The 26,670-nt window shown below is 63.5% G+C and overlaps 3 protein-coding genes across 3 annotated transcripts; 2 read left to right on the forward strand and 1 right to left on the reverse strand.

The window, feature by feature from the left end:
* Positions 1–256: 256 nt before the first annotated feature.
* Positions 257–3,915, forward strand: TMEM222 (transmembrane protein 222; the record flags this gene model as incomplete). The annotated part of the gene is made up of 6 exons (XM_079546229.1): positions 257–372; positions 1,960–2,044; positions 2,388–2,419; positions 2,580–2,676; positions 2,793–2,923; positions 3,828–3,915. The coding sequence occupies 6 exons, from the start codon at positions 257–259 to the stop codon at positions 3,913–3,915; spliced, it is 549 nt and encodes a 182-aa protein (XP_079402355.1).
* A 6,258-nt stretch (positions 3,916–10,173) lies between these two features.
* SYTL1 (synaptotagmin like 1) lies at positions 10,174–16,903 on the forward strand (the record flags this gene model as incomplete). Its single annotated transcript, XM_079546140.1, has 14 exons — positions 10,174–10,415; positions 11,400–11,545; positions 12,109–12,211; positions 12,300–12,333; positions 12,401–12,494; positions 12,609–12,703; positions 13,410–13,517; positions 13,602–13,768; positions 13,865–13,967; positions 14,074–14,235; positions 15,275–15,353; positions 15,423–15,522; positions 15,621–15,826; positions 16,758–16,903. 14 exons carry the CDS (start codon positions 10,174–10,176, stop codon positions 16,901–16,903), a joined length of 1,785 nt encoding a protein of 594 aa, XP_079402266.1.
* Positions 16,904–17,002: 99 nt separating this feature from the next.
* MAP3K6 (mitogen-activated protein kinase kinase kinase 6) lies at positions 17,003–25,253 on the reverse strand (the record flags this gene model as incomplete). Its single annotated transcript, XM_079546141.1, has 28 exons — positions 17,003–17,090; positions 17,184–17,260; positions 17,358–17,589; positions 17,674–17,782; positions 17,879–17,984; positions 18,716–18,901; positions 18,975–19,128; positions 19,498–19,633; positions 19,708–19,900; positions 19,972–20,129; positions 20,219–20,324; positions 20,412–20,548; positions 20,632–20,759; positions 20,833–20,966; positions 21,038–21,116; positions 21,294–21,386; positions 21,477–21,526; positions 21,600–21,707; positions 21,777–21,927; positions 22,018–22,177; positions 22,262–22,374; positions 22,657–22,827; positions 22,895–23,001; positions 23,120–23,288; positions 23,380–23,564; positions 23,876–23,899; positions 24,358–24,497; positions 24,998–25,253. The coding sequence occupies 28 exons, from the start codon at positions 25,251–25,253 to the stop codon at positions 17,003–17,005; spliced, it is 3,750 nt and encodes a 1,249-aa protein (XP_079402267.1).
* Between the last annotated feature and the right edge of the window lie 1,417 nt (positions 25,254–26,670).

Raw genomic sequence — 26,670 nt, forward strand, 5'->3', positions numbered from 1 at the left:
CCGCGGGCCCTGTGGCTGCACACAGTAGGCGTCAGGGGCGATAAAGCGCCGCGGCCATCGCTTCCCGTGCCCGCGAAGCGAAGCCCGGCGCCCTCCCGCCTCCTAGCGCCGCCGCTCCCCGAGCCCCGCCCGCCCACCCACGCGGCCTCCGGGCCTCTCCCACTTCCTGGTTACCAGCCGCAACCGGAAGCCGCCGCGGTCTCCAGGAAGTGACGTCATCACCACGACGACCCGGCTGGGGGGGCGGGCCCAGGTGATGGCGGAAGCGGAGGCCAAGATGAAGCAGTTCAATGGCGGCGGCGGGGCTGGGCTGGACGCGGAGCGCGGCCGCTTCCCGTACTGCGTGGTGTGGACGCCCATCCCCGTGCTGACGTGAGTGCGGGGCCGGGCGGCAGGAGCGGCAGCGGGAGCAGCGGGCCGGCCCGGGGCTGTCGTTGCGGCAAGGCGTTGTGCGGGGCGGGAGGGCCGGCGGCTCCTGGCGGTCCCGGGCTAACGGCTGCGCTCCGCCGTGCGGCATCGGGGCACGGGAACGGGCGAGGCCGCGCCGTGCGGCTCCGGGCCGCGCCGAGGGCTGCTCCCCGTCCGCCTCGCCTTCCAATGAGGAGCGCTGCTGGGCCGGGCTGCGGGGCGGGAGGAAGACGTGGAGCGGGTCGGGAACGGCGCTTCCAGTGCTGGAGGATTTCACGCCGCTTTCGCCTTCTTGCCCCTTTCCTCCCCTCCCCCGCCGGGCGCTCGGAGCTGCGCTGCCCCGCTTTCGGGTCTCCGTGTCTGCCCGTGGGTTCCTTCCCCAGGGAAGCTGTGGCATCTTCCTGTCGGTTTTGTTCCGCAGCGGAAATCCCAGCGTTGTTGTTTGGCAAAATCTCTCTTTAGATTGCATAATTGCTCCAATTGTCTCCCTCTGACATTTCCTGTCATCCTCGGATTGGGAAGCTCGAAAGGTAGGCAGCGCTGAGAGGAGAATGGGAAACAAAAGGGAGGAACGTCTGCGCCTTTGAAGGTGGCAGTGCTGTGACAGCGCTGTGCTCCTCCTGGCTGACAGAACCTGCTCTGTGCAGACCGGGAAATGCCTGCCTGCTTTGCGCTGGGAAAGGCAGAGGAGAGGGAAAAGTGGCACAAGTGCAGAAGGTGGAACATTGCAGATCCTCCGTGCTGTGGGGCGATGTTATCGATGAGAGCTGTGTGCAGTTTATCTCAGCTGTGCTTATCAGCACGTGTGGTTTGTCTCCTCGTTTTGGTCACTTTAGGATCTCTGTTATTGAGCTGTGGTTTGTTCCTGTGTAGCCTTGCTGCGATGCCATCTGAGATGTTACTGGGCACAGCCTTGTGTGGGGAAATGAGTGAGGAATGGGAGAGGTGAGCAGAGCTGGGCAGGCTGCAGTTGTGGGACAGCACGGTGATGTTACACTGTTACCATGGGTGGGCTGGGATTCAGACCTGCTGCTCTCTGTGAATAGTGGGGGCGAGGAGAAGCCTTTGAAACAAGGGGAGCGTTTAGGGATGAGGGAACAACAAGAAGCTCATTTCCTACCTGCGGTGCCAACATCTGGTTTGCAGTGAAAGGCTGCAGTGTGGCAGCTGGGCAGGATGGCCTTTTTATCCCTCGTTTGTCAGAGCAAAAAGTCCAGGTTTATCCCAGGACTGCTTCTTCTGGATGCGACCCTTTTACGTGGGAACACAGAGCTGGTAAAGCACGGAGCCTGAGCGCCCTATGGAAGAGCCAACCCTGGCTCTGCTTGTCAGGGCAGCACAGCTCCAGTGTCCCCTGTGTGCTCTTCCTCTGTTTGCACACTCCTGCATCTCCACCTGGCACTGGTTTCCCTGCTGTCACCTCCTGGCTGCCTCATGCACCAACCCTGCCTGTCTGCCCCGTGCTGTCTGTTGCGTGGCCGCTCCTGGCAGCACAGTGCTGTGCTTTGGGGGCAGACTCTCGGCCTGACGCTTCACCCTTTCCCTCTGTAGGTGGCTCTTCCCCATCATTGGCCATATGGGCATCTGCACGTCGACGGGAGTCATTCGGGACTTTGCGGGGCCGTATTTTGTCTCAGTGAGTACAAGGTGGCTCCTGGTGCTTCAGCCAAAATCTGGGCTTGGTCTGCATCTCAGAGAGCTTTGAGCCACCCCCTGTGTTGTGCACAGCAGTGCTGTTGGATGTCTCTCGTCTTTGCCATCGCTCTGTGGGTCGTTGGTGCAGCGCGGGAGGATCAGGCAAACAGAGGCTGGTTTGGTTTGTGGGCAGGAGGAAAGAACCTCATAGTCTGTGGGAATTTTGGGCCTAAATCCTTTTGCAGGCACCCTGAGATTGTTGGGGGCTTTCACTTTGTGGGGGTGTTGAGCCACGAATGCAGCACAGCATCGTCCTCATGAGAGCCTTCTCCCTTTCCTTGCAGGAAGACAACATGGCGTTTGGGAAGCCAGTGAAGTAAGTGCTGAAACACTCAAAGGTTGTGATGGCAGCCTGTGCTGTGCTGACATCGCTTGCGTCTCGTCGCCGTTTTGTGGGGTGGAGTTGAGGCTCCTGGGCTTTGTGAGCCTGTTGCGAAGGAGCAGCGAAGGGCTCTGATCCGTTCTTGTCTTTCCAGGTACTGGAAGCTGGATCCTGGCAAAGTTTACTCCAGCAGCCCCAATGCGTGGGACACGGCTGTGCACGACGCCTCGGAGGAGTACAAGCACCGAATGGTGCGGCCTGCGAGCGGCTCTGGTTGCTGCCCTCTGTGTGGGGGGGCTGGGCAGAGCGTGGAGCAGGGAGCCCCAAGGACGGCATTTCTAACGCTGGGCTCCTTTCTGTGTTCCAGCACAACCTTTGCTGTGATAACTGCCATTCTCACGTGGCTCTGGCCTTAAACTTGATGAGATACGACAACAGCACCTCCTGGAACATGGTCAAACTCTGCTTCTTCTCGCTCCTCTATGGGAAGTACGTAAGGTGAGCCGAGGAGCAGACAGGATTCAGCAGGCAGCCGAATCCTCTTCTTTCGTTCTTCTGTCCCTTCAGAGCTTCAGCCTTTCCCTTGGGAAAGGAGGAGCATCCCTCCCCCCTCCCTCCAACACACGGGTGAGAGGTCCTGTGCCATCACTGCCTGCTGCTGCTCCTTAGGGGAAGAACCAGGAGTGTTTGCTGGCTTGCACTGAACGCGGTTCCCAAAATTCTGCCTCTAACAAATAATTCAGGGTGCCAGGAATTTGGGAGATGCGAGCGGATCTTCCCTCATGTTGTCTTTTGGCTGGGGTAGGTCAGAACAGAAGGTCACAGGATGGCTTGTCTCCAAGGGTCACTGGTTTCTTTTCCCTCTTGAATCTTGTTTGCATTAGAACTGGTCTGATTTCCAACTTGAGCAGAGAGGGAAATCCTGAGCTTTCCTTGTTATAAAGGATGGGCACTTGGTCTCCATTTCAACTCCTTGGGCCTGGAGGTTCTGTGAGAGCTGCCCTGCGTGCCGTTTTTGCACTGCTGCCTTTCTGCTGGGTCCAGCCTGTTCTCAGACAGCAGCTCCAGCTGTGCTCCCTGCTGTGCCAGCTGAGTGCACCAACAGCCCCATCAGAGAGACTGGCTGCAGTGGCACTGCACTGTGTGCCTGCACAGATGTGACACTGCTGGACTGTGAGTGGCATCAGTGCTGCAGGCAGAGCTCAGCCCCGTGGCTCATGGTACAGTTCTTTGGGGACCCTGTGTCATATCAAGATTTGGACCTGATCCCCACTGATGGCAGCAGTGATAAGGATTTGTCTCCCTCTGTTTTCTCCATCTATCATTGCTTCTTTTTGTCCCTCCTGTATTCCTCTGCTGACTTAAAACCCTCTCCTTTTTCCCTTTTCTTTTTGTCTTGCAGCATAGGGGGATTTGTGAAGACCTGGCTTCCCTTTGTCCTCTTCCTGGGCGCGATCCTGACGGTCGTTCTGACGCTTCACCTGCGGTGATAGCAGCTGTGAGCTCCCATCCCGTGGGCACACGAAGGAGGGAACTGCGATGCTTGGCTCAGTGAGGCGGGCACGGCATTGCCCTGGGAAGGCTGCAGTCCCACTCCGCTGTCACAGCTCATCCTCGTTTCCTGGAACTGCCTTCTTACCCTCCTGTTTCTGTTCTGTCGCTGCTGTGTCTCAGTGCCGCGCTCCCGAAGCCTCCTGACTTCTCCTTGAATTTGGTCCCTCTGCGAGTTGGCAGTTGGGAAAGGAGAGGTGTGGGCACCTTTGCCTTCAGCCCAGGCAGAGCCTCAAGGCAAACCCCGCCTGCTGGTTCAGGAACGCCAGTGGTTTCACCTCCTCCCATCCCCTCTTCCTTCCTCCTGCCGCGCTTCATCAGATGCTTCCTTAGATTTCCAGCCTCCGAGGAGGGGCTGCGTCCCTCTTGCACGACTCTCCCTTAGCACAAGGTTTGGAGAGGAGGTTTGGGGCTCCTGCTGGGGGTGTGCATTGCCACAGCACGTGCTGCCAGTCGCCAGCAGTGATAGAAAGGTGTTGGTGGCTCAGCACCCTGAGGAGACGCGCGGAGGATCGCTCTGTGGCAGAGCAGATCCATCTGGTCCTGCTGGTGAGCCCAGAAAAGCAGGAAAGTAGATGGACCGGCTTGGGTACGGCTCGTAGCAGCCTGCACGCTTTCAGCAGCACGTTGCAGAGCTGGGAGTCTGCTGCCAAATCCCTTTTAGCTTCTGCCAGAGAAAATACAGCTTCCCTGCTTCTCGCGGTGCTCTGAGTGCCTGAAGTTGTCACTGCGCTTCTCACGAGCTCCTTCACTTTCCTTTGAGCCTCCATGCTTTGCATGTCACCGAATCCCTGCCTGCAGAGGTGGCAGCGGGTGGGTGCTGCTGGGCCAGAAGGCTTCGTGTAGGGCTGTGATCCATGCCTCCAGAGCAGCACCTGAGCCCTGAGCTGGAGATGTAAGGGGAGGCAGAGGGCCTGGCAGGCAGGCGTGCTCTTCTTGGGCTTTGCAGCAGCAAGCAGGGCACTGGTTTTCCTCTGGGAGCAGAGGGCTCTCAGCGGTGCGTTTTGCACAGCACGCTTGGGGAAAAAGCGCTTCACAGGACTGGCTTGGGTGTGAGGAATGCTGGTTCTCACGGTGCTGGGATCTGATGGCCCTCCTGTGCCCCGGCTCAGGCAGTGCTGGGGGATGGGAGCGCTGAGCTGAGAGGGTTTGGGTGTGGGATCTCTGAGGCGCTGGCCTGCAGGTGCTGCTTTCTGTGGGGCCAGCAGCCAGGCTGCTTTCTGCAGGTGTTGCTGGAGGTGATGTGCCATTAGCAGATCCCTATGATGGCAGAGGGAGGTTTGCTTTTCTCCACGTGTCTGATCAGCCAGCTCTGTACTCTGCTGTGTGCTGCATTTCAGTCTCGAGTGGCCGTGGCTCTTCTTGTCTGCACGCCACCCCTGTGTCACCCTGACATGAAAGCCCCCTCCAGGTCCCTGCTGGCTCCTTCTGTGCCTCCCCCCTGCTTCCCCCTCTTTGCTCCCCAGCTGCACAGGGTCTCCCCTTGGGCATCTCTGTGTTTCCTCCTCTCCCATGGTCCTGTTTCAACGTCTCCTCGCTCCCCTCCCTTCTCCATGCCCCCCAGCTGTCTGTGTCACCTCCTGCTGGCGCTGTGCAGACCTCAGTGCCCACCCCCACGTCCCCCCACCCGGAGCTGTTGCTGTCTCTGTGCTCTGTCACCTCCTGCCCAGTGCAGAGCCGAGATCTCCTGAGGAGGGAAGCGTGGAGCCTTGCTGAGCTGCCCTGCCTGGCTGTGGGCCGACGTGCCCCAGGTGGATGGGAGAGATGAGTGCCAGCGTGCCCCAATTCTGAATGGAAGTCTGAGACCCTCCAAGGATGTGCCAGGAGCCGTGGGCTGAAGCCAACCAACCCATCTGATGCAGTAGCAATAACCTAGAGACTCACAGGGCCGCGTCCCCGTGTGTCAGAGATAAGCTGTACGAGCATTGCCAAAGCTGAGGCTTGGAGCTGCTGGGGGAGGCTGGGATCCCCGCTCTGGGATCCTTGACAACGTCCAGTGCCATTCCCAGTGCTTTTGTACCAAATCTGAGTTTTGAACAGAGACTTTTCTCCCGCAGCAGCAGCAGAGCCCTGCGCTCTGTTGGGCTGAGATGAAGCAGAGGTCCCACAGAGCTGCCCCAGCCCTCACCGAGCGCACAGAGCCATCTTTGCCCATGGAAGGGAAGGGAAAGAACGCGGCCTGCAGGCTGGGATGTGGGCACGGTGCTGGACTCACATTTCCTGCTTTAGCGCATTGCTGGTGTGACATAAAGCCGTGTGAGTGCAGGCAGACCCACTGCTGTGCCCCCAGGGCTGGGAGGTGACAGAGGGGCGAGCAGACAAGGGCTGTGCATCCCTCACCGTGCCGCATCTCCCTGTCTGCTCTTCGCTGCGCCCCCATCCATCAGCCACAAAGGTTGGCTCTGTCCCTTTCCTTCCAGTTTTCCTCTCCCCTCCTCTCCCCCCCGCTGCAGAGCTCCGTGGCTTTGCTGCCGCTCTTCGGCGGGGGCCGTCCCTCCATCTCCCCTTCCTTTGTTCCCTTGATCTCTGTGGGGCGCTGGATTACTTTGTAAATATTTAAACTCTGCTTCTGTGGTTTCATAATCCTGATGGTAGGGGAAATAAACTTCTGTGGATGTCTCCATGCGCCTCTCTTGCTGCCGAGGTTTTTCTCTTTCAGAAGAGGCCACGCTGTCCCCTGGGCGAGCTCAGCTCCGACCCGGAGGCACCACGAGGAGCTGCGTCTGGGGAGCACGGCGTCCTCCGTCCCGCGGAGCTGCCCGTGCCGGCGGCAGCAATCACAGCCCTGCGGTGCAGGGAGCTTTGGGAGCAGCAGGGCTGGCGCTGGGAGCCGATTGCTGCAGAGCAGGAAGGCTTTGCTGCAGTGCAGGCAGAACCAGCTGCCGTGCCAGGGCTTTCGTGCCAGGCCTCCACAAGCTGCGGAGCTGCAGAGCCGCCCCGAGCTGTGAGGATGCTCCTGCAGCTCAGCCCGTTCCTCCCCCAAACCACCCGCGATGGCCCCACGTGGGGGGAGCAGAGCCCCTTCAGGGCCAGAGCAGCAGCTAAAAATGCACTGAGATCCCCCACCTGGGTGTGCGCGGCTCCGTCCCCGTGTGCCCATCCTTCGCGGCCACCTTCAAAGCCTCCGTTTCCTTCCATGCCCCCCCAGCCCTTCCTGGGGGTCCCCAGGGTGTCCAACCCGTGAGCTGCCCTGTGCTCCCTGCCTCCGTTTCCCCCTGGGAGCGCTGAGACCTGAACGATGAATGTGAGGCAGTGGGGCGGGTGTGGGGTTGGGATCTGCTCCCAAAACCCGGCTCAGCTCTGCCCACGCGCTGCCTGCACCCGGTGCAGAAAAGAGGCAGAACCTGTTCTGGGTGCCTGCGGGGTGGCTGCCAGCACCCAGTGCCCAGAGCCCGGAATCCTGCACCCAGAGCTCAGAATCCCATACCAAGAGCTCAGAATCCCATATCCAGAGCCCAGAATCTCACCCTGAGCCCAGAATCCTGCACCCAGAGCTCAGAATCCCATACCAAGAGCTCAGAATCCCATATCCAGAGCCCAGAATCCCATACCAAGTGCTCAGAATCCCATATCCAGAGCCCAGAATCTCACCCAGAGCCCAGAATCCAACGCCCAGCACCCACTGGTGATGCTCCTGTGCTGGATGCCCGGCCTGCACTGTCTGTGGTCACTGCAGTGAACAGAGCTCAGCGCCAGCACGGGTTTGAGACCTGGCAAACTCATCACCCCAGTGCATCCATCCACTGCAGTGAGGGCTGCAGAGCCCCAGCAGAGACCTGGCCGTGCTCACTGCATCTCTGCTGTACCCACAGGAAAAGGAGTGAGGTTGGGGGGAGGGAGGTGTTGTGGGGCTGGGGGACACGTGTGCACAGCTCTGAGCACCCCATGGGGAGAGGAAGGGGAGGGCAGCACACAAACAGACACACAGACGCACAGACAGACCGCTGCTGAAGTCTCATTTCCTTAGAAACAGCACTAAAAATAAATCCCCCTTTGCTGGTGGGGTTGAGCTCTGCACCCCCCCCACTCACACCCCAACTGGGGTGCAGCACTGCCAGGTGGCTGCGTCTTGAGGGGCTGGTCTGGCTGGGGTGGGATCCATGGGATGGGATCCATGGTGTGGGATCCATAGGGTGGGATCCACAGGGTGGGATCCACAGGGTGGGATTCATAGAGGAGGGATCCATGGGGTGGGATCATGGGGGTGGGATCATGGGGTGGGGTCCATGGGGTGGGATCCATGAGGGTGGGATCCGTGGGATGGGATCCATGGGATGGGATCATGGGGTGGGATCCGTGGGGTGGGATCCATGGGGGTGGGATCCATGGGATGGGATCCATGGTGTGGGATCCATGGGGGTGGGATCCATGGGATGGGATCCATGGTGTGGGATCCATGGGGGTGGGATCCATGGGATGGGATCCATGGGGCTGTGGGCACATCCATTGATGGCGATCCTTCACCTCCCCCAGGCCCCAAAGTGCCCCACGTTTGGGCTGGCGCAGTGGGCTGCCACACTCCAGTCTCCCCATCCCTCTCCTCCCAGTCCCCCCCAGTGCAACCCACAGGTGGGGCTCAGCGGAGGCTCCCCACTCAACTCTGCTCCTCCATCGTGTCGGCGATGCTCTGCACCTCCACCACCTCCACCTCCAACCGCTCTGGGTGAATTCCCCTCCCCGTCCACCTGACGCCTCCCAGTTCAGCCCAGTTCAGCCCAGTCCCGTCCGCTGCGCACCTCTGGCTCCACTCCCAGCTTTGGCACCGCCGGCTGCGGAGGTTCCTGCCCTGCTGGGGTTGACTCAGCCTTAGGGCTGCGGCAGCAGCGGGCACCGCGCGGCCCATGGCCCCCCCGCAGCCCTGGGCGAGGTAAGAACCGACCCAACGGGGAGACGTGGGGGTGAGGGAGGGGGTCTCCTCCTGCTCTGAGGGTGGGGGGCTGCGCTCCGCCCTCCGCTCTGCTCTGAGCTCTGGGCACGCGTCGCCTGCAAGCCCCGAAGTTGTGGGGTGCAGGAGGAAGCAGGGAAATGGGGGGCTGCCCGTCCTTGGGGGTGTTTTGGGTGGGGGGATGTTTGCGCTCGCACCACCCGTCGCCCCACTCCCACAAAAAGGGCTGCGCACCCCCGTCCTGCAGCTCGCTGGGAGCTGCGACTGGTTGGACTGGTTGCACCCGTGGGGGGGTTTGCAGCTTCCACCCCCTCCAAACTTCAGCCCCCTCCCCCCCCCCCCAAGCTGTGTGCCACCCAAAGGATGGGGGGAAACCGCGGGTGTGTGTGGGCTGCCCCTCGGTGACACGGTGATATTTTGGGTGCTGCTGTGCTCCGGGGGGGGGGGGGGCGGGACACCCCCATGGGCCAGGTCTGTGTGTAAACAGGATATGGAGCCAGCGTGGGGCAGGGGGGGGTGGGGAGGAGTAGGGCCCGGTCCCATTGCCGGAGCCCTGAGCACCACAATGCAGCGTGGGGTCACCAGGAGGGACGTGGGGTGGCATTGGGTTGGCAGATGGGGCAATGGGGTGAGGAGGGCTGGGGATGAGGGGGGGGTTCCTCAGTGCCATCGTGGTCCCCACGCTGTGATATCGCTGTCCCCATGGTGTGCCATCATGGTTCCCGTGCCATCACGGTCCCGGTAGTGTGCCACCGTGCTGTGCCACCCTGCTCCCTGTGCCATCGTGGCCCCCATGGCGTGCCATTGCAGTCCCCGTGGTGTGGCACCGTGGTCCCCACGCCATCGTGGTCCCTATGGCGGTGGCACTCGCACCCACCACTCGCTGTCCCCGCTGTGCACGATTCCTGTGCTGCCCACCCGGCAGCTCGCACTGCTCAGGGCTGGGATGGGGACAAACGTGGGGCCGGGTTGGCAGCCACAGCCCCCCCCAAGCGCTCGGGCTGAAAGCACACGGCTGTGCAGTGCTGGCGCTGACATCCCCGTGGGATTTCTTTGGCGGGAGGGGGGTTGGGGGTCTGGGTACCCGAACCCCTTCCTGTGCCCCTCTTTGTCCCTTGGGAGCCCTGCTGGCAGCGGGAGGGGCAGCAACAAACGCCTTTGGCAAACAGTGACCGGGCTGGCACCGCGCCGGGGAGGGAGGGGCGCGGGGGGGGGTAGGGGGGGGGGGTCGTGCCACGCTCTGGGGGGGGTCGGTGGGGTCGGTGGGGGGGCTTTGCGCCCAGCTGCCCCCATCTCGCTGCAGAGGGTCGGGATGCCGCACGCTGCCCCCCCTGCTGCGGCCCCACCGCCCCGCTCCCGCCCCGCTGAGCTGTGCTCACCCCCAGCCCCCCTCCCTCCCCAGCCCCCCCCCGAGCCCGCAGCACCCATGGAGCTGGAGCCGGGACCCGAGGCGCTGTTGGACCTCAGCTTCCTGACCGAGGCGGAGCGCTGCGCCATCGCCGAGGTGCTGCACCGCGATGCTCTGCTGCGCCGCGCAGAGGAGGGTCGAGTGAGGTGGGACCCCCAGGGCCACCCGTGGGCAGCGACAGACGCGGGGTCAGCCCGGGGGGGGTGGGGGTCCCGAACACCGTGGGAGATGGCTGCTGTCCCCAGCCTGGGCCACGTCCCCCAGCCTCGTCTATGTCCCCTCAACCTCGTCTGTATCCCCAACACGATCCACGTCCCCAGCTTGGCCCCTGTGTCCAAGTCTGATCCGTGTGTCCCCAACCTGATCCGTGTCCCCTGCCTGGTCTATGATGTCCCTTCAACCTCACCTCCCCCATTCTGATCTGTCACCGACTTTTGTCCCCCACCTGGTCCACGTCCCAAACTTTATGTCCCAACATGGTCTGTGTCCCTTCACCCTCATCTGTCTGATCTCTGTCCCCAACCTGATTAATGTCCCCCACCCATGCCGTGTCCTCTCAACCTGGTCCATGTCCCAACCTGGTCTCTGTCCCCAAAACCTCATCCCTTCCCTCCCCCCCTCCAGTCTGATCCATGTCCCCAACCTGGTCTGTGTCCCCAATCTCATCCACGTTCCTGACCTGATCTGTGACCCCAACATGAGCTGTGTCCCCTCAACCTGGTCCATGATGTCTCCTCACCCTCATCCACGTTCCCCCAGTCTATGTTCCCAACCTGCTCTATGTCCCCTCATCTGCGTCCCCTCCCCAGTCTGCTCCGTGTCCCCCCAGTCTGACCCATGTCCCCAACCTGATCTGTGTCCCATCAACCAGGTCTGTGTCCCCAACCTGACTCGTGTCCCCAGCCTGGTCCACGTCCCCTCAACCTCATCTGTGCCCCCCCATCTCATCTGCATCCCCCACCCGGACCGTGTCCCCAACCTGATCTGTGTTCCCAACCTGATCTGTGTCCCCATCCCGATCCCTGCCCCCTTCCCTCCGCCGCCATGTGGGGCTGTGATGGACGAGGGGCGGCAGAGCGCGGGTTCCCCAGCGGCACCCAGAGCTGAGCGCCACTCCCACGGCCGAGCAGCAAACTGCGCCAGTCCGTGTCGGATCCGATGCGCCTGCGGACCCTGACAGGGGAATGGTTCTGCCACGTCCGCGCCCAGCGCCACCGCAACCTGCTGGGATCCGACCTGGTCCGTGCGTCCATCCGGCGCAGGAGGCGGCCGTGGGGTATGGAGGGTGGGGGGGGAGGGAGGGAGGGAATGGGGGATGGATGGGTGGATGGATGGATGGATGGATGGATGGATGGATGGATGGATGGATGGATGGATGGGGAAATGGAGGGATGGAGGGATGGAGGGATGGAGGGATGGAGGGATGGATGGGGAAATGGAGGGATGGAGGGATGGATGGATGGATGGATGGATGGAGGGAGGGAGGGAGGGAGGGAGGGAGGGAGGGAGGGAGGGAGGGAGGGAGGGAGGGAGGGAGGGATGATGGATGGATGGATGGATGGATGGATGGATGGATGGATGGATGGATGGATGATGGATGGATGGATGATGGATGGATGGATGGATGGATGGATGGATGGATGGATGGATGGATGATGGATGGATGGATGGATGGATGGATGGATGGATGGATGGATGGGGGGAGGGATGGATGGATGGATGGATGGATGGATGGATGGATGGATGGGGGGAGGGATGGATGGATGGTGGGCAGGCAGATGGGTGGAGGGGTGGGTGGCTACACAGCTGTCAGCCCGCTGAGGTCCCCGCTGTCCCCAGGAGCGGCAGAGCTGGAGCGCAGGCTCAGCCAGGGTGAGCTGGAGGCCATCAGGGAGAAACTGCTGGAGGAGAAGGAGGATGAGGAGGGAGTGCGGGAGGAGAGGTGAGGTGAGGGCGGGCAGGGGGCTGCAGCCCAGTGCTGCTCCAGGGCAGCACCAAGATCTGCTGACCGCTTCTCCTCGCAACCCCAGTGAGAATGGAGCCCTGGCAGCCACAGATCCACAGGTGGGTGCTGGGCTGGCACGCAGTGCTGTGCTGCTGGGCTCCACCTCACGCCCTGTGCCACCCACAGCCCAAAGCCACTGCCCCGGAAGGGACCACGGTGTCACCATCCCTGCAGCAGGGTGATGTCCCAGCAGGGGGACGCGACGGCTGCAGACAGCCAGGTGATGTGGGGCTGCAGGGAAAATCGATGGGGATTCAGGGAAAAAGGGGACTTCCCTCTTCCTATATCCATTCCTTGCTGTGTTGGGACCCCCACCCACATGGTGCCCTCGCAGGTGACAGAACGGATGGGAGCCCCTTTGGCACCTCCAGTGTGGAGGAAGAGGAGGAGGAGCCCAGCCCTGCACACAGCAGTCCTGGTGTTGTACAGGTGGAGTGGGGGGCTGTGGGGGGCTGTGTGTGGTTGTGTGGGGTTATGGGGACTGTATGGGGTTGAGTGGGGCTGTATGGGGCTGTGGGGGGCTGAGTGGGGTAGTGTGGGGTTGTGGGGCTTGTATGGGGCTGAGTGGGGCTAAGTAGGGTGGTGTGGGGCAGTGTGGGGCTGTGGGGTCTGCATTGGGCTGTGTGGGGCTGTGGGGTCTGGTATGGGTCTGTATGGGGTTAAGTGGGGCTGAGTGGGGTGTTGTGGGGTTGTGTGGTCAGTATTGGGCTGTGTGAGGCTGTGGGGTCTGTATGGGGCAGTGTGGAGCTGAGTGGGAGGAAGTAGGTTTGTGAGGTCCGTATAGGCTTGAGTGGGGCTGTAGGGGGGCTGAGTGGAGTGGTGTGGGGTTGTGAGGTCTGTATGGGACTGTGTGGGTCAGTGTGGGGCTGAGTGGGGCTGTGTGGGGTCTGTATGGGGCTGTGTGGGGTCTGTATGGGGCTGTATGGGGCTGTGTGGGGCTGAGTGGGGCTGTGTAGGGTCTGTATGGGGCTGTATGGGGCAGTGTGGGGCTGTATGGGGCAGTGTGGGGCAGTGTGGGGCTGTGTGCCCAAGCTGCTCACGGAGCAGCGTTCCCTGGGGCCCCACACCGTGGCTGCAGCCCTATGGATGCTCCCCCCGCCCGCCCCAGGCCGCCCCCTCTCCTTTTCCCCCGCAGAGCACGGAGCGCCCCCCGGACGGACGGACATCCCCGGCGGACAGCCGCGCTCCTCCAGGCGCCGCGCTCAGCAGCAGCTCCTCCATCTCCAGCCTCACCTCCTCCACGGTGCGTCGCGTTTTGGGTGCGGGTCCGTGCGGATGCCGGCGCTCCAGACCCCCGTCGCTGATCCCCCCTTCGTCCCCCCCGCAGCTGAGCGGCAGCCTGCTGAGCCTCTACAGCGACTGGGAGCTGCGCCGGGTGCCGGTGCGGGGCTGCGTTCAGTTCTCACTGCGTTACGAAGCGGCCGCTCAGGAGCTGCGGGTGCACGTGGTGCGGTGCCGGCATTTGGCCGAGGCCAAGAGGCAGCGCTCCGACCCGTGAGTGGGACACCGAGGGGGGGGGGTGGAGGCACCGCGACCCTCTGCGTGCCCTCCAGCCCCCCAGCCCCCCAACCCCATCCCCGCCGCCCGCAGGTACATCAAGACCTACCTGCTGCCCGATAAATCCAACCGCAGCAAGCGCAAGACCTCGGTTCGGAAGCGGAGTTTGGACCCCGTCTTTAACGAGACCCTGAAGGTGCGTTTGGGGTCGGGGGGTCCCGCTGTGCCCCCCCCCCCCCCCCCAACCGGGTCGCACCGTTTCTTTCCTCCCCACCCCCCCCCCCCCCCCCCCCCCTCCGCAGTACAACGTGCGCAAGGCGGAGCTGCGGGGCCGGACGCTGAACGTGTCGGTGTGGCACCACGACGCGTTGGGTCGGAACCTTTTCCTGGGGGAGGTGGAGGTCCGGCTGGGAGAGTGGGACTGGGCCAACACGCAGCCCGAGTGGTTCGACCTGCAGCCCCGCGTGAGTCCCGTGTGCAGCCCCATAGCCCCGCTCCCTTCCCACCCCATAGCTCCCCATAGCCCCGCTCCCTTCCCACCCCATAGCTCCCCATAGCCCCACTCCCTTCCCACCCCATAGCTCCCCATAGCCCCGCTCCCTTCTCACCCCATAGCTCCCCATAGCCCCACTCCCTTCCCACCCCATAGCTCCCCATAGCCCTGCCCCCTCCCCACCCCATAGCTCCCCCCATATCTCTTCTCCCTCCCGTCCCTCCTCGCCCCATAACTCTGCCCCCTCCCCACCCATAACCCCGCTCCCTCCTTGACCCCCTCCACCCTATCGCTCTGCCCCCTCCCCACCCCATACCCCCATGTAATCCTGCTCTCTCCCCACCCCATAGCCCTGCTCCCTGCCCCACGCCTCCCATAACTCTGCTCCCTCCCTGATTCTCCCTACCCCGTAACCATGCCCCCTCTGCACCCCATAACTCCCCATAACCCTGCCCCCTCCCCACAGCCCCCAATACCCCTGCTCCCTGCCCCAAATCCCCAAAACCCCACCCCTGTTCTCAACCTCCCCACCCTATACACCCATATAACCCTGTTCCCTCCCCACACCCCTGCCCCACACCCCTAAATCCCTGCTCCCTTTCTGACCACCCCCATATCCCCATATAATCCTGCTCCCTCTCCCCCATAGCTCCCCACAACCCTGCTCTCTCCTTGACCCTCCCACCCCATAGCCCCCCATAACCCCGCTCCCTCCCCACCCATAGCTCTCCATCTCTTCTCCCTCCCCTGACCCTCCTTGCCTCATACCCCTGCACCCCATAGCCCCCCATAGTCCTGTTCTCTCCCCACCCCATAGCCCCCATACCCCTGCCCCCCACCCCCGTAACCCTGCAAACTCCCTGACCCTCCTCATCCCATACCCCCATACAGCCCTGCTCCCCCCCCACCCCATAGCTCCCCATAACCCTGCTCCCTCCCTCATCCTCCCCACCCCACACCCCCATTCCCTGCCCCACAGCCCCATAACCCCTCTCCCCCTCCCACCGCAGACCCCCATACCCCCAGACAGCCTCCCCAACCGAGGTCACCTCAACCTGGCACTCAAATTCATCCCCGCCGGCTCTGAAGGTGAGTGAGGGCTGTGGGGATGGGGCAGTGCACCCCCAACAGGCCCTGACCCGGACCCCCACCCCACAGATTTGGGGCAACCACCTACAGGTGAGCTGCACATCTGGATTAAGGCAGCGCAGGACTTGGTCCCGCTGCATGGCAGCACTGTGGATGCCTTCGTGCAGTGGTGAGGGCTGCGTGGCAGCACAAGGAGGGCTGGGGGGGCACAGCATGGGGGTTCAGCCCCCTCCCAGGCCCCCCCCCTCATTGCTGACCCCCTCCTAGCTCTGTGCTGCCCGATGACAGCAAGGCCGGCCGGCAGAAGACGCGGGTGGTGAAACGCAGCCTCAGCCCCATCTTCAACCACACCATGGTGTACGACGGCTTCCAGCCCCACGACCTGGCCCAGGCCTGCGCTGAGTGCACCCTATGGCACAGGGATGCCTTCGCCAAGAGGCAGCTGGGGGGGCTGCGGCTCAGCCTGGGCACGGGTGAGGGGGGATGGAGAGCTGGGGGGTTCTGTGAGGTCCTGAGGGGGGTCTATGGGGAGCTATGGGGGTCTAGGAGGAGTCTGGAGGGGAGATGTGGGGCTCTGTGGGTGTCTATTAGGGTCCTGGTGGCTCTGTGGGGTCCTGAGGGGGGTCTGTGGGGAGTTATGGGGGTCTATGAGGAGTCTGGGAGGGGAGATATGGGGAGATATAGGTGGCTGTGGGGATCCTAGGGGGGGTTCTTTGGTGGTTCTGGTGGGGAATGTAGGAGAATATGGGGTTTCAGAGGGGAAATATGGGGAGATTTGGGGCTCCATGGGTGTTTATTTGGGTCCTAGGGGGTTCTATGGGGTCCTGAGGGGGGCCTGTGGGGAGTTATAGGGGTCTGTGGGGTTTCTGGAAGGAAATGTAGGGAGATATGGGACTCTATGTTGGGGGTCTATGTGGTTCTATGGGGTCCTGGGTGGATCTATGGGGAGTTATAGGGGACTGAGAGGAGTCTGGGGGGAAATATGGGGAGATATGGGGCTCTGTGGGTGTTTATTTGGGTCCCAGGGGGTTCTATAGGGTCCTGAGGGGGTCTATGGGGAGTTATGGGGGTCTATGAGGAGTCTGGGGGGGAGTTATGGGGCTCTGTGGGTGTCTGTTAGGGTCCTGGGGAGTTCTGTGGGGGTTCTGCAGGGGAAATGCGGGACTCTATTGGTGTCTGTTGGGATCGTAGGGGGTTCTGTGGGGTCCTGAGGGGATCTGTGGGGAGTTACGGGGCCTCTGGGGGGCGTAAGGGCAGACAGGGGTCCTCCCGCACCCCCACCCCCCGACCCCGAGGCACTTCTCCTCCAATCGGGGGCCGCGGCTCGATGGGCACCGGGGGGCCTCTGCAGCCCCCTTCGCGGCCCCGTAACCGAGCGGGGTCTCCTCCCTCCGCCCCCCGCAGGAAGCAGCTACGGGCTGCCCGTGGGCTGGATGGACTCGACGGCGGAGGAGCGGGCGCTGTGGGGCCGAGTGCTGCGCGATTCCGGGCGCTGGGTGGAAGCGCTGCTACCGCTGCGCACCGACCTGGTGCCGCGCAGCGCACCGTGAGAGCCAGCATGGGGATGGGGAGGGGGTCGCGATGTGCCCCGCGCACACGGGGCGCCTTGGGCCGCAATGAAGCACGGCGCGCTCTCGCCCGGATGCCGTTTATTGCTCCGCCGCTGGCGTCCCTCCGTGCCGCTGATCCTCGCGGTGCCGCACGATGGCTGCCCACAGGCGGTACGCAGAGCCGCGCCTGTTGAGGAGCGGATATGGGGCTGGAGGGAGGGGGGGGGGGGGCACGGCGATGTGTCGCCCCGCGTCCCACCCCCCCGAGCCCGGCGGGCACCTCATCCCGGTGTAGAAGAGGTCGTCGCGGGTGGCGCTGCCCAGCAGGTCCCGCAGGGTGAAGCCGTGCGTCAGGAGCTGCGGGAGGGGGCGGTGAGGTGGCGGTGAGGTGGCGCAGCCCCACGGCATCGGCGGGGTGCAGCCCCGAGGGGCTCCGCGGGGCCGTGGGTCTCACCGCGGCTGTGGCGCTTGGGTCCGCGCCGTGCTGCTGCAGCCACTCCAGGAGCAGCGGATCAGCCCGGGCCCCGCCGCTGCACCCGGGGCATGAAGCTGCGGTGTCCCCCCCGCTGTGTCCCTGCTCACCGCGGTGCGGGGGGAGGTCGGGCTGTGTGACGTCCACCGAGCAAAGCGCCCGCCGTGCCAAGCGCTGCCACTCCTGCTCCTTGTCGGCCAGCTGCCGGAGCAGCCTGGAGGGCAGCAGGGATGGGGGCTGGCATTGGGGGGCACACGGTGCCGCCCCATCCCTGTGCCCCACGGATGCCCGGCCCCACCTGCCCGTCTGTGCGCGGAGGCGGCGGAGCTGTGCCAGCAGCACCGAGCATTGCTGGCTGGCGCTGCTCTCTGTGGGGCCGTCGGCCTCGGAGTCGTCCTCCTGCAGCTCTGTGGGCCGCAGGGAGCAAAGCGTGGGGCGCAGCCCACCCCACATCATCCCTGGGGGCTCAAGCCGCGTCCCGGCCATCTGCCGGTGTCACCCACCTGTCAGCAGCACGGCCAGAGCTGCCTGCACTGCCTGGCTGATGGCTGAGTCCAGAGCAAACACCCAGTGAGGCCTGATGTGGTGCTGGCGCAGCACCCGTGTCACCTGGGGGGGGGATGGATGGGCTGGAGTGTCACCGTGGGCAAGCAACACCGTGCCAGAGCAACACCGTGTAGGAACAACACTGTGCCAGAGCAACACCATGTAGGAACAGCACTGTGCCAGAGCAACACCGTGTAGGAACAACACTGTGCCAGAGCAACACCGTGTAGGAACAACACTGTGCCAGAGCAACACCATGTAGGAACAGCACTGTGCCAGAGCAACACCGTGTAGGAACAACACTGTGCCAGAGCAACACCGTGTAGGAACAGCACTGTGCCAGAGCAACACCATGTAGGAACAGCACTGTGCCAGAGCAACACCATGTAGGAACAGCACTGTGCCAGAGCAACACCATGTAGGAACAGCACTGTGCCAGAGCAGCACTGTGTAGGAACAACACTGTGCCAGAGCAGCACCATGTAGGAACAGCACTGTGCCAGAGCAACACTGTGTAGGAACAACACTGTGCCAGAGCAGCACCATGTAGGAACAACACTGTGCCAGAGCAACACTGTGTAGGAACAACACTGTGCCAGAGCAGCACCATGTAGGAACAACACTGTGCCAGAGCAACACTGTGCTGGTGACACAGTTCTGTAGCCTCAACATGTGTGTGCAACACTGTGCCAGAATGGAGCTGTGCTACACTGTGCTGGAGCAACAGTGTCAGCATGCCGGAGCAGCGCCATGCAGGAGCAGCCCCATCCCCACGCCGTATCCCAGGCGCTCACCACAGCCTGGAAGTGGAGCAGCGGTGCCTGCAGTCGCTGCACACCGATCCCATCCTCCCTCAGCCGTGCCTGCAGCTGCAGGAGGTCGCGGCGCAGCCGGGGCTGCTGGGGGCTCTGGATGTAGCTCTGCAGGCAGCTCAGCAGCTGGGCGATGTGCTCCGAGCTCAGCCTTGGTCCCACCGCGCTCTGCATGGGCGAGAAAAGCCCTGAGATGGGCTCCATGCCACCCCCGCTGCCTGCCGCCGGCCCCGCACCCCACCTGGCTCTCCTGCAGGGCAGCAGTGATGCCCGGCGCCTCGGCTCTCAGGATGCACAGCAGGGTGGCGCGGTGCTGGATGTCCTTCTGCAGCACGAAGCTGTCCCCGCTCTCCTCGGGTGAGGATGAGCGCAGGGTGAGGTCGGAGCTGGTGCTGCTGTGGGGCAGTGTGGGGCACGGTGGGTCGGGGCTGCCCAGGGCACACGTGGCATTGTGGAACCCTGCTGATACCCTGGGAAGCCACCCAAGCCATTTCCAGCACAGGAGGGGATGAGGGAAGGACTGAAAGTGACCGGGAGCCACACCAGCTCAGCCTTCCCAAAAGCACTGGAGCTGTTACGGGGTTATGGGGCTACGGGGGGTGTTGAGCCCCACATCAGTGACCCAGCAGCATTTCGTGCCCCCGCAGTCTGTAAGAAGGGACAGCTGTGCCACCAGCGCTATGCGGGGGCCTCTGAGGGCCACTCACCAGTGGGAGACCAAAATCCAACCCTGTGGGACCCTGGGAGGCCACCACCCCACATACCTGTGACCCGGTGCTGCCTCACTGTGGTGCTGTGGGTGCGGGGTGCTGCCTGCGGTGCCCCCCACCCCGTCCCCAAAGGCTGGACGCCCCTCAGTGCTGCCAGTCCCCACCGCGTCCCCGTTGCGAGGTGAACCGCCTGCCAGGGGGAGGATGGAGGGGGGCAAGGTCAGAGGGCAGCCGTGCTGGGACCCCCCAGCCCCCCCAGCTCACCTCTGGCTGTGGGCACCCTCTGGCTGCGGGGACGCCTGGCACCAGCCAGGAACGGGTCCTGCAGCAACGCGGATGCCGTCGCCCTCACGGCCGGGTCAGCCTCGAAGCAGCGCAGGATGAAAGCCTTGGCCTCGTCCGACATGGAGCCGGGCACCTCCGGGTGTGCCTTGAACATGCCCACCTGCAGGACAGGCTGCACAGGGACGGCCACACGAGGGAAGGCATTTCAGGGACCCCCCCCCCAACCCCCCAGCCTGTGGGTACCTTGAACATGGCCGCCTGGGGGCTGCCCAGCTCGTAGAAGGGCGGTCTGCCCGTGGCCATCTCGATGACGGTGCAGCCCAAGGACCAGATATCTGCCGGCTTCCCGTAGCCCCACGGCCCTCGGTCGATGATTTCGGGGGCCATGTACTGCAGGGTGCCTGGGGGAGGTGGTGGGAGGAGTGAAGCCCCTATTCGTCACCCAGGTGCCCCATAGCCCCTCTCCCCCCCCCTCCAAGGCTGCCCCTACCCGTGAAGCTGCCAGCACTGGGGCTGATGCCCGCCAGCCGCTTGGAGGTGCCGAAGTCGGAGATCTTCAGCACGCCGCTGTATGTGTTGATGAGGACGTTGTCACCCTGGAACCCCATAACAAAGCCCCACAGCCTCGAGCTGTGCATCCCCCAAGCGGGGCTGGGCACGGAGGGCAGCCCCCCACCCCCCACCTTGATGTCCCGGTGCACGATGTGGTTGTCGTGGAGGTAACTGAGCCCGTTGAGGATCTGGCGGGTGTAGAAGACGATGGTGGGCTCGTTGTCCTTCAGGGGACCCCACTTGGAGCGCAGCAGGGACGAGAGGCTCCCTGGGGAGGGGGCAGCACCCACATTCACCCTATGGGTCCCCAATCCTCCCCCCCCCCCCCCCCAGCCTCACAGCGCTGCCCACCTCCCGGCACCTCCTCCATGAAGATCTTGATGAAGCCATCCTGGCTGACGGAGCCCAGGTACCGCACGATGTTCCTGTGCCGCAGGCGCTTGTGCAAGGCCAGCTCCTCGTGCAAGGGCTGTGAGCAGCTGCATGGTGGGCAGCAGAGTGATGGGCTGCACAGAGACCCCCACCCCCCCACCCCGGCACCGTTGGACCCACCGGCTGTCCCGCTCCGGGATCTCCTTGATGGCGATCCTCACTTGGGTGCCGAGGCAGCGCCCGGCGTAGACGACCCCATAAGTGCCCCTGCCCAGGACCACGCGCTCACCCGACTCGGTGCACTCATAGCTGTACTGCAGGGGGGCACGTGGGGTGGCAGCAGGAACGTCTGGTGCCCCCCCGCCACCCGCTGTGCTCCCCTCACCTCCAGGATGGGCTGCGTGCTGCCGAGCAGCTCCTCACCGCCCTGCTCCGCCAGGAAGGATTGGACCCGCTCACAGAACCTGTGCGAGGAGAGGGGATGGTGCTGAGTCCCAGTGACACCACCCCCCCCCCCCACCATCACAAGGGCTGAAGCCACTTTGGTTTGTCCCCTTTCCTCCCTAGGACACGATCTGCTGCTCCCACAGGGGGTGTTTGGGGGTCCTCCCCAGAAGCAACGTGGGGTCCCCATTGCTCACCACTGGCAGTGCTGCTGGGAGGGGAAGTACAGCTGGAAGTGCTCAGTGTGAACCACGTAGAGAAAGCAGCCCCGCTCGTCGCTCTTGCAGATGCTGTAAGGAAAAGAGCCCCCCACCACCCCCCCATAAGCAGTGGGGCTGGGGGTCCCCCCCCAGGGCAGGGGGAACTGGGGACACTCTCACCTGACGCCCCGGATGGCTGCGGGTGGGAACTTCCAGCTCGACACTGCTTTCTGCAGGAAGGAGGAGAAGGGCTGGGTGGGAGACAGCCAGGGGACACCCCCAGGACCCCAAACCCGGCCCTACCTCCTCCGTGGGGCACACGAGGCTGAGCATCACAGCGGGCTCCTCTGCCGCACTGCGCAGCGCCAGCCGTGCCGGCTGCAGCACCTTGCCGTGCTCCAGGACGAGGACCTGCAGCCACCACACGTGGTCACCCCGTGTCCCCCCATCTGTCCCCGGGTCCCCAGGGCTGCTCCCCACCAGGCAGCACGGCTCAGGCACGAAGGGCTGGCAGGAGGTGAGCAGGAAGCCCAGCCAGAAGTCAGCCAGCTCCTGCCGGGCGGATGGCAGCGCTGGGCTCTGCTGGAAGTGTTTGTAGAGCAGGAACGTCTCCATGAAGGACACCAGGTACCTGCATGGCAGGCATTGCAGGTGGGGACGTCCCACGGTGCGTACAGACTGCAGAGGGTGGCTGGGGTGGCTGTGCACAGCCGGCGCTCACCATCCCGGCGCGTTGAGCTTGTAGAGCTTCTCAGAGGCCTGGATGACTTTGCCCAGGTCGTTGGCCAAGATTCCGGCCCCCAGGCAGAAGCCCACGTCCCAGTAGTGCCGCAGCTCCTCCAGGCTGCCCTTACGGCCCTGCAGGCAGCTCAGCTTCACGCCTGGATGTGGGATTGCAACCCATCAGGGCTCAGCCCCCGACGGCAGCAGCCCCCTGCGGGGTCCCAGTGCAGGACGGGGCGCACCGATCTGCTGCAGCCGCAGCGAGGTGTCGAAGCGATGGCCGGAGGCGACGAGGAGGACGGCAGCGTTGATGCCTGCGTGGAGGCTGGGCTCCAGCTCGAAGGCTTTGCTGTACCTGAGCAGAAGGCATCATCCCAACGGGGCCATGGGGACAGCATCTCCTGCCTCCCAGGCAAATCCTTCTGTGTGACGTGGGGCTCCCAAGATAGAATGGTAGAGCAGTGAGGGTTGGAAAAGACCTCTAAGAGCTTCCACTCACTATGCACTGAGCGTGTGCAAGGGGAGGGAGAGCCGAGGCCCTGCAGGAGCTGGCTTCCTGGGGGATCCGAATGGGAACCTACACACACCCCACGGGGTCCCGGCCCTGGGTGCATCCCCAGCTCCATCCCAGCCTCACCAGTACAGCGCTCGGTCCCGCGTCTCCGTGTCAGTGAGGCCAGAGCTGATGAACATATCTTTGTAGATGCGGCCGCAGAGGCAGAGCAGGTCGGGTGCCGCCGTGTCCCGGCGCTGCACGGCAGGCAGCAGCACTGACAGAGCCTTCTCGCGGTCTCCAGCACGGTTCCTCCTGCGTACGGCGCTCAGCAACAGGGCCACGGCCCCCAGCCCCGTGGGGACGCCGGACCACCACTCACCGACTGAGGGCGAAGGCGTAATGGAAGCGAACGTTGGGCTGCTCGGCCACGTCGCAGGTAGGCAGGGAGTGCAGGGTGTCCACCAGAGAGATGATGGAGTCGTAATCCTGCAGGGACGCCTCCAAAGGCTGAGCCAGGGTGAACCTCCCTCGGTTCATCCATGGTTTGGGGGCTGTGGGGCCGACGGGGGCTGATGAGGAGCGGGGATGGCGGCGCGGCGCCCACCTGCGCATCGCGGTAGGACAGCAGCAGGCTGACCACGATGTCCAGGCTGAGCAGCTCCACGCTGTCCAGGCGCTGCTGGATGCTCCTCAGCTCACGGCTCAGCTGCTCGCCCCGGAACAGCTCCCGCACCCGGCGGATGTCACGTCGGAGGGTCTCCCGAAAATACCCGCTGTTGGGGGGCGGAGATGTGGGGCTGAGCGGTGCTATGGCACGTGGCTGGCTGCCCTCCTCTGAGCGCACACAGGGGAGGCTGCTGGTACCAGGAGTTGGTGGGGATGGCCTCCAGCAGCCGAACGAGCCGTGCTGTCAGCGGGGTGCAGGGCTCCGTGCCGCAGCCGGGCTGGGGGAGCTCAGCGGGGCACTGCTCAGCGCTGCTGTCACAGCACAGCACCTCTCCGTGGGCCGTCACCGTGTAGGGGATGAAGGTGTAACTGCCACACAGGTCCTGGATGGGGTGGGGGGAGATGAGGCTGAGTGGCGACGCCGTCCCTGTTCACCCCCCACCCCCCATAATTTGGGTTTTGGGCCCCACTGCCATCATTATGCTCCAGAGTGAACGGTCCCGTTGGTTTTCTGGGGTTGCTCCCAAACCATCCTTGTGCTTCCTGGTGCTGCTCTGAGCCACCCCTCCCCGTAACTCAGCATCTGGGGTTGGGGGTCTCGCTCCCCACATGCGCTGCCCACTCCTCTGAGGCCGGGGGAGCTCAACCCCCCCCCCAGCATTATGGCAGCAGTGAGAGCAGCGGAGAACCGTACCGAGTTCTTCTGGCAGATGTCCTCCTGGAGAGGGAGGGAGGGAGGGAGGAGGGACTTAATGAGGAGTTCTGGCACAAAAGAAATCAGCTGATCTCAGGATCCGGGGTCAAAGTCACCCGGAGATGGCCCCAACCCCAGGCAGGGCCACACACGGCCCTGCCACCCCACCCTGTGAAAAAGGGGCTCTGAATGGGTGCCCTTGTGCTCCCTCGTGTCGCAGTGACGTTTGGGGACAATTTAGATGTGCTCCCCTCCCGCTGCTCCCATTGGTTTGGTGTTTCCCAGGAAAGCAAGCTGAATTTTCCTGGATTCGGGCTCTGGGACACACAGGCATCACCCCCTCCTCATCCCCTTTGGGCACCTGATGGGGGGCAACCATGGGAACCCACGCGGGCTCAGGGTGGGGATGGATGGCGATAGCACTGAGACGCCCACCCCCCCCGAACCCCCACCCAGGTATTTTCTCACTGGTCCCCGCTCACCTGCAGGGCCCGCAGGGCAGGCAGCACAGAGTGGCAGCAGAGCAGCACATTGTGGGACATATCGAAACTCTCCCGGACCCCCAGGTGGTAGAAGAGCGAGGGCTGGCAGGTGGCATCACTGAGCTCCACCACGGCCACATCTGCCGGGCAGGACAGAATCACAGAAAGGCCAGGGTTGGAAGGGACCTCAAGGATCACGGAGCTCCAACCTCACCCATCACACACAGGGCCACCAACCTCCACATTTAACACCAGCCCAGGCTGCCCAGGGCCCCATCCAACCTGGCCTTGAACACCTCCAGGGATGGATGGGGCATCACAGCCTCTCTGGGCAGCTGTTCCAGCACCTCACCACTCTCTCTCTAAACAACTTCCCTCTGATACCCAACCTACCTCCCTCTTTCAACTTCAAACCATTTCCCCTTGTCCTGCTGTTATCCCCCTTTCCAAGAGTTGACTCCCCTCCTGTTTTAGGCTCCCTTTAGGTACTGCAGGCTGCACTGAGGTCACCCCGCAGCTTCTTTTCTCCATGCTGAACAAGCCCAGCTCTCTCACCCCGTCCTCAGCAGGACGGCACCAAGCACCGCCCCGAGCGGGGAAACCGAGGCACCCACCGGGCGGGGAGTTTTCTCCTCCTCACCTGCGTTATAGAAGAGATCCAGGGCTGCGGTGTCCCCCAGCGCCAGGCGGCCGAACGGCACGGTGCGCAGCCGGCCCCGCAGCTGGCGGCAGGCGGCCCGCAGGGAGCGCAGCGCCGGGCACGGAGCCGACCGGCAGCTCGGCACGAACACCGCGTTCAGCGCCCGCCCGCCCCGCGTCCCGCACACCGGGCGGCTCGTCGTGCCCTCCACCGCCAGAGGATCCTGCCAGCAGCTGCCGGCTCCAGGCGCTGCCATGGGATGTGAGGAGTCGGGGTGATGCGGAGCACCGAGATCTGCGCGCAGGGAGAGCGCCGAATCTGCACCGGGAGAAGCCCAAGGGCACGGTGAGAAAGCGCCGAATCCTGCAATGAGGAAAGGCCGAACCTCGCACCCGGAGAGCCCCAAAGCCTGCACTGCGAGAACTCCAACTGTTCACCAGGAGAGCCCCAAATCCTGCACCCGGAGAGCTCCAAACCCCGCACCACGGGGGTCTGAATCCTGCACCAAGAGAACCCCAGAGCCGCGCTGAGAAAGCACCAAACCCTGCAGTGAGAAAGCCTCAACCCCACACCAGGAGAGCCCAAATCCTGCACGGGGAGAACTCGAACCGTGCACCAAGCCCAGCGCTAGGAAGGCTCCAATTCTTTACCAGGAGAAGGCAAAAACTGCGCTGGGAGAACTCCAGCTGTACACCAGGAGAACCCGAACACCGGCACAGCCCCAAATCCCGCACCAGGGCAGCTCCAAGCCCGCACGGGGAGAACTCAAACCCTGCACTCAGAAAGTCCCAAATCCGGCACCAGGAAAAGCCCGCACCGTGCACCCACAGAGCCCCGCACCCCGCCCCGCACAGCCGATCCCGCTCCCCGCGCTGCCCCGCTCCCCACCGCCGAACCGGCCCCGCTCCGTGCCGGCTCTGCTCTTTGGGCTCGGTTCCCCCCCTCCCAGCTCCGCCCCGTCCCGCCCCGGGCACCAGCACCGCTTCCGCCTGTCCCGGTGTGACTCAGCGCGGCCGCGTGGGGACGGGATGGGACCTATGGGATCCGACGGGGTGGGCAGAACCCTATAGGAGCCGATGGGTGGGATGGAAGCCTATAGGAGTCGGTGGGATGGTACCCATGGGACCTGATGGTCCTTTAGGACCCAGTGTGATGGTGTGGGATTGTATAGGACCTGATGGAATAGGATGGAACCCTGCAGGACCTGATGGGACGGGACAGAACCCAACAGGACCCGATGGGATGGGATGGAAACCTGTAGGACCTGACGGGATGGGATCCCATAGGACTTGATGGGACCAAATGAGACAGGACCTATAGGACCCAGTGGGATGGGATGTGACCTCCTAGGACTCAATGGGTTGGGACAGGACCTGTAAGACCTGATAGGACAAAACCCTACAGGACCTGATGGGGCAGGACCCTATAGAACCCAATGGGATAGGATGGGATCTATAGGACCCAATGGGACAGGACAGAACCCTGTAGGACCTGATGAGATGGGACCCTAAAGGACCCGGTGGGATGGAATGGGACCCTATAGGACCTGATGGGATGGGATAGAACCCTACAGGACCTGGGGGGATGAGGCAGGACCTTATAGGACCAATGGGGCAGGGCCTATAGGATGGAACACTATAGGACCCAGTGGGATGGGATGGGACCCTACAGGA

Source organism: Tetrao urogallus (assembly GCF_951394365.1).
Source record: "Tetrao urogallus genome assembly, chromosome: 23".
NCBI classification, from domain to species: Eukaryota; Metazoa; Chordata; class Aves; order Galliformes; family Phasianidae; genus Tetrao; species Tetrao urogallus.